The 6,527-nt window shown below is 34.1% G+C and overlaps 1 protein-coding gene across 1 annotated transcript; it reads left to right on the forward strand.

Annotated features, from left to right (window-relative positions):
* Positions 1-1,797: 1,797 nt before the first annotated feature.
* Positions 1,798-4,889, forward strand: LOC139494462 (mucin-2-like). Its single transcript, XM_071282623.1, has 2 exons — positions 1,798-1,910; positions 2,761-4,889. The coding sequence occupies exon 2, from the start codon at positions 2,808-2,810 to the stop codon at positions 4,887-4,889; it is 2,082 nt and encodes a 693-aa protein (XP_071138724.1). The 5' UTR covers positions 1,798-1,910; positions 2,761-2,807.
* Positions 4,890-6,527: the final 1,638 nt, after the last annotated feature.

Below are 6,527 nucleotides of genomic sequence, written 5' to 3' on the forward strand. Positions count from 1 at the left end.
ATTTGATGCCATACGAAATCGATGTAAATGTCCTATAGGCTTTGTTGGGAGTTGCTGCAATGGTGAGTTTTTTTTAATTATAAATCAGCTCTAAACGAGTCATCTTTAATTATGAGATTTGAAAGTGTTAAAGATTTTCCTTTATTCACTTTATTCCCACAATTCTGTTTTTGATCAACTATGTTTTCCCGATTTTTTTAAATGTTGTACAACTTGAAAAAAAAAACAAAGATTATTTCATATACATCAATTTTAGAGTATACTCGATAAGTGTATACGGATTTCATCCAACATGGCTGCTGTACTAGTATTTATAATGAGGCTTATAGACGACGATATAGTATGAGTTTTGCTCATTGTTGAAGACCATCCGGTTATAGATTTCTATGTCGTTTGTTGTTTTGTTGAGAATAGTCTCATTGACAATCATACATGTACCACATCTTCTCATTTTTATATGTAAGGCCTACAACTGCAATTGTTGACTTGAATAGATAGAGTAACATGGCCTACATAGCCTAACCTGACAATCGACCCCTAAGGTGTTAATTCCCTTTTCCTTTTCTGCCAGGTCTTTAATGATCAGCATTTCAAGCAAGTTCTACAAAAATGCATTCATTACGAATTTTTTTTATGACGGATTCTAAATAGAGTTTATGGGCCTTAAAATGGTATTTTTTGTATTTACTTATTTCCAGTTTTTGCCTTTTTTAATTACATATCAACGTACTTGGTATTTATTTCGAAAATTGTCGATGTTGTTCTTATTATGTAATCGTTTTTGTTTTTTTCCAGATTTTAATGTGTGCGGATTACGTCCATGTCAACATGGCAGCAAATGCACAACTAACGGACAGGGATACAGTTGTATATGTACCCCAGGATATGATGGCTTTAACTGTCATATAGGTACAGTTTCGTTTTTAAAAACTTAAACCATGATAAAAAAATATATATTTAACGGAATTTGATGAGACTGTCATACAAGTGAGAGGTTAAGCGCTATATAACCAGGTTCAATCCACCATTTTCTACATTTGAAAATGCATGTACCAAGTCAGGAATATTACAGTTGTTGTCCATTCGTTTGATGTGTTTTGACATTTGATTTCGCAATGTGATTAGGGACTTTCCGGTTGAATATTCCTCGGAGTTCAGTATTTTTGTGATTTTACTTTTTATTCTACTGTGTAAGCCGAAAAGATTAAGAACGTTTTAGCTGAAAATTTATACAATTTGTTTGTTTTAAATGGAATCTGAGTTTTTTCCTATTACAAGTTTTATTTCTTGTTCATTGTATCTATTGGTACATGTCAAACAAAGATACAATATTCTGGAGAGAAATATTCCAGGTAATTCTGCAATTTTGATTAGTAACATTTGCAGAGATTATGAGCCTATGTCCCCTACGAACATAAAAACGAAGCTAATAATGGTAAATAATTACACAATCAGAACACGCCAGTACAATATCATCTTTATTTGGGCTTCACATTGGATAAAGGCATATGTGTATACGGTATCACGTCAGTGCCTGACGGCTAATAAGAATATATCCCAGGCATGGAACATAAGCCGACTTTTTGTCAATAACATATATATTGCCAAAGACATACGACATGATCATGAATGTGTAGACCAATCAACTAGTAAGAAACTAATATTGAAATTTTTTGTGTTATAATGAAAAAAAGTCTGACAAAAAAACTTGCATTAGTTCCATTGTATAAAAATTGAAATAATCTGTATGATTAATAAAATGTTTTTATTTAATAAATCTGATCTCTGATTGATAGATATTGATGAATGTGTATCAAATCCGTGTCAAAATGGCGGGAGTTGTAGAGATCATACCAACAAATACAGCTGTTCGTGTATTCCAGGGTACACAGGAATCAACTGTGAAACAGGTAAACACAGATATAGAGCATACTTTACTATTGGTCTTATGATACTTTATTAGCACCAACACCATTTTTCGTATTTACTAACACGAGTTTCACATGTTTAGTTAAGAGCGTTTCGACATTAAAGATGTTTTATTTTTGTTAGTTTACACATATTAATTTATAGTGGATTGGGAAACAAGATATTACAACTTATATTAATCTCTTTTAACTTTGCAGGTGCGAGTGCTGCCTTGTAGCGGCATTAGCCTGCTCAATTTCTAAATCTACAAGGGTGTATTTTACGTGCAAGATATATTGCTCTCTCTTAACATGGGTCAGCCATTTATTGTCCACTTCCGACGGACTATCATACCTTTTCAAGACCATACACCAAAATGCTGTCAACAATGTTCTTGTTTTAATTTGTTCGTAAACTGATCTGAAATAACTGAAGTGAGTCACCTCAGTTTTAGCATAAATAACAAAAACAACTTTAGTGGGTTTTTTTCCGATTTGGGTCGTTCGTTTGTCTGTGCATGATGTGTAAGTATGCAGCCACGTTAAGTCGGGATTGGGAATTTAAATCTGATACTTCGTCTATATAGAGAAGGCTCCATGCTAGTAACAAAACCATGTTACAACTAGTTGAGGGGTCCGTAGCTTGCCTGTTGCAATGCAAAATTACTGTCGCTTCCCTATATAAAAGTATTTTCCAAATTTTATTGACCTTAACCCCGGACAGATATTTCGAAAAATGCCTTGAAAAATTATAACTATTTATAAAAAATCCTTCCAGTAGATAAAACATATTACATTCCAAACTCAATTTTATTAATAGTATAACACTTTAATATTGCATTTAAAACAATAGATACAGTTAAGACGACAGTGAAATCAAAAATAACAACCATACCAACGATGACTGCAACATCTGAAGTAACAAATACAGAAACACCACCAACTGCGGCACCAACGATATCAGTTACACAAACAGGCACATTACCATCGACAATAGAGACATCAACGATATCAGTTACACAAACAGGCACATTACCATCGACAATAGAGACATCAACGATATCAGTTACACAAACAGGCACATTACCATCGACAATAGAGACATCAACGATATCAGTGACACACACAGACACATTACCATCGACAATTGAGACATCAACGATATCAGTTACTCGAACAATTCCAGCATTACCAACAAATACAACACAGACGATGGACTCTATACAAAGGACGGCATCTTCAACAATTTCATTTCAAACAATGACGGCTACCATACAAGCAATAAATGCTTCTAAATTAGAGATCACCATGCCATCAACAATAACTATTCAAAGCAGAACCTTATCCAAAGCAACAACTGTACAAAGTGGAACCTCAACAGATGCAACCATACAAAGTCCAATCTTACCAGTGACAACAATCACGCAAAATTCTAAAATTCCTCAAACGTCAATATCAACAACAAGAACAAACCATACAGCTTCAAAACCAACACCTATCGTAACCTCATCATCTATTATATCAACTACTATTGTACCAAATACGAAAAAAGAAGCGACCAACATTACACATAGTGCAACAGGGTCTTTAACACAAACAGCACAAAATACAACAGATATATCAACAAATAATGGTACTATACATGATAAAACAATCACTCCATTGTCAAAATTCGTACCAACAAACATCACTACACCAAGAACTTCAACTGCAACCAATACAAAAGACTTAACTTCAGCGACTCTACATTTAAATTCGGTTATGACATCTAAATATGTGTCAACTATAAATTCAAAGACGACACATTCTAAATATGTATCAAATACAAGTACAAAACCGACATCCTCAAAATCTGTGTCAACTACCAAAGTTAAGACGACACCATCCAAATCTTTGTCATTTATACATTTTAAAACGATACCATTTAAATATGTGTCAACTATATGTTCAAAGACGACACTGTCGAAATATATATCAACTGTGAATTCAAAGATAACACCATCCAAAAATGTGTCAACTATTAATTTCAAGACGACATCATCCAAATCTGTGTCAACTATAAGTTTGAAGGCGACACCATTCACAACTACTACTAAGCTTACAACAAGGAGTCCATTTGTATCTGCTTCGATAATCTCGAAAACATACGGGCAAACAACGCAAACAGTCATTCAATCAACTGGAACAAAGACAAAAACAACAAACAAAAAATTAACATTATCGGGAACGAGTAACAAAACAAAAACATCAACAAAACCTTTGCTTATATCCAAATCAGTAAAAATATTTCCGACAAAAATACCAACAACAAAACGAAACACTTTCACATCAATGGTAATATTATCACCAGTAAAAGCATCATTAGCCACAACTTTACCAACGAAATCACAAACTATAATCAGGAAAAAAGTTTCAACAAGTAAATCGTTACCGTTGAGAGAAACGGGAAAGTTAAGAACATCAAATCAAGCTACGACGTTCAATCTCAGGACATATTCAGCACCAGCAACACATAAAAGGCCGACAATAATATGTACACAGATGAAAACTTCACCAACTTCTATTAATTTCCTGTCATTAACGACTTCAAACACACCAATATTGAAATCAACAACAAAAACATACAAAAGCACGACAGTTACAGCTTCACCTACTATAACAACACTACCTCTTATTAATTCCCTGCCAATGGAGACTTCAAACACACCAACATCGCAGACAACAAAAAAACATAAAAGGACGACAATACCAGTTATAGTAATGAAAACAGTACAAACTACTTTAAAAGCGCGGTCACGAATGACCTTAACCATACCAACATCGACGGCAAAACCAACACGCATAGCAAGATCAACAACTAAACATAGAACCAATATTGTATCGAGGAAACGGACCGGTAAAATTAAAAAGCCAAGATGGCACACCACTACAGTCAAAATGATGCCCAGAACATATAAATCTGAATCAAAGTATGGTAAGTGAGAACATATATTTGAGATCAACAATGTTTGTTAAAATGATTAAATGTCTCATTTATCAGTCAGTACTTTCTGTTTTGTTTGCAATTAAAAAGATATGTTAATGAACATTTAATCTTCATACGAAAACAACTTATAAAGTCCAGAAAACACGAAAAAAGTAAACTTTTTTTTTCTCTCACCGAAATGAAATACGAAATGAAATAATAACAATCGGAACAGGGTACAACTTTTTTGTATAGAAGTCTGTGTTTTAAATATAATAGACAACCTTTTTATACCCCCGCTTTAAAAAAAGGGGGTATACTGTTTTACCTCTGTCTGTCCGTCCGTCAGTCCGTCAGTCCGTCCATCAGTCCGTCCGTCAGTCAGTCCGTCCCATGAAACTTTTGTCACATTTTTCTCAGGAACTACACATCCACCCTTTCTGTAATTTGGTATCAACATTTATATATGTCAGCCATACCGTGTGATGCGTTTTCAGATTCATCACTTGACAACTTCCTGTTTACCGAACACTTGTCTGATTTTACACATGATAGCCAAGTTCAAAATTTTCGTCACATTTTGCTCAGGAACTACAATACAAGGATTTCTGAAATTTGGTTTCAGGATTTATATAAGTCAGCTATACCGTGTGTTGCGTTTTCAGATTCATCACTCGACAACTTCCTGTTTACCGAACACTTGTATGATTTTACACATGATAGCCAAGTTGAAAATTTTCGTCACATTTTTCTCAGGAACTACAATACAAGGATTTCTGAAATTTGGTTTCAGGATTTATATAAGTCAGCTATACCGTGTGATGCGTTTTCAGATTCATCACTCGACAACTTCCTGTTTACCGAACACTTGTATGATTTTACACATGATAGCCAAGTTCAAAATTTTCGTCACATTTTTCTCAGGAACTACAATACAAGGATTTCTGAAATTTGGTTTCAGGATTTATATAAGTCAGCTATACCGTGTGATGCGTTTTCAGATTCATCACTCGACAACTTCCTGTTTACCGAACACTTGTATGATTTTACACATGATAGCCAAGTTGAAAATTTTCGTCACATTTTTCTCAGGAACTACAATACAAGGATTTCTGAAATTTGGTTTCAGGATTTATATAAGTCAGCTATACCGTGTGATGCGTTTTCAGATTCATCACTCGACAACTTCCTGTTTACCGAACACTTGCATATTTTTACACTATTAATATTATCCACTTGCGGCGGGGATATCATCAGTGAGCAGTAGCTCGCAGTTTCACTTTTTTCATCCAGCGTCATTTTAAGATTATATTTTCCTTTTTTTTATCCAAATAAAACATGTATATTGCAGGTTCTTCGTTTGCCATAGCTGTTACATCAGTGGGAGCTCTAATTCTATTTTTAATGTGTGGTTTTGCTATTTGGAATATTATCAAAGTGTAAGTATATAAAGATTCGAGACAATATCAATCCTCTGATTAGTTGTTGCCACTCACGCTGGGTGCAAATTTGATACCTTAATTTTCATAATATTGTATTGGCTACCTAATAAATCGTCTTAAATTTTCTAGGATTTAGCACTCAATCTTCCTTAAGCAATGATCTACTTGATACTTAACGTTTTCACTTTGCATGTTATAACATTGCGAGAGGAA

Source organism: Mytilus edulis, chromosome 11, assembly GCF_963676685.1.
Source record: "Mytilus edulis chromosome 11, xbMytEdul2.2, whole genome shotgun sequence".
NCBI lineage: Eukaryota > Metazoa > Mollusca > Bivalvia > Mytilida > Mytilidae > Mytilus > Mytilus edulis.

Bases quoted from the DNA above. Each gene is read 5' to 3' on its own strand.
- LOC139494462 (XM_071282623.1), top strand. From the start codon at position 2,808: ATGACTGCAACATCTGAAGTAACAAATACAGAAACACCACCAACTGCG.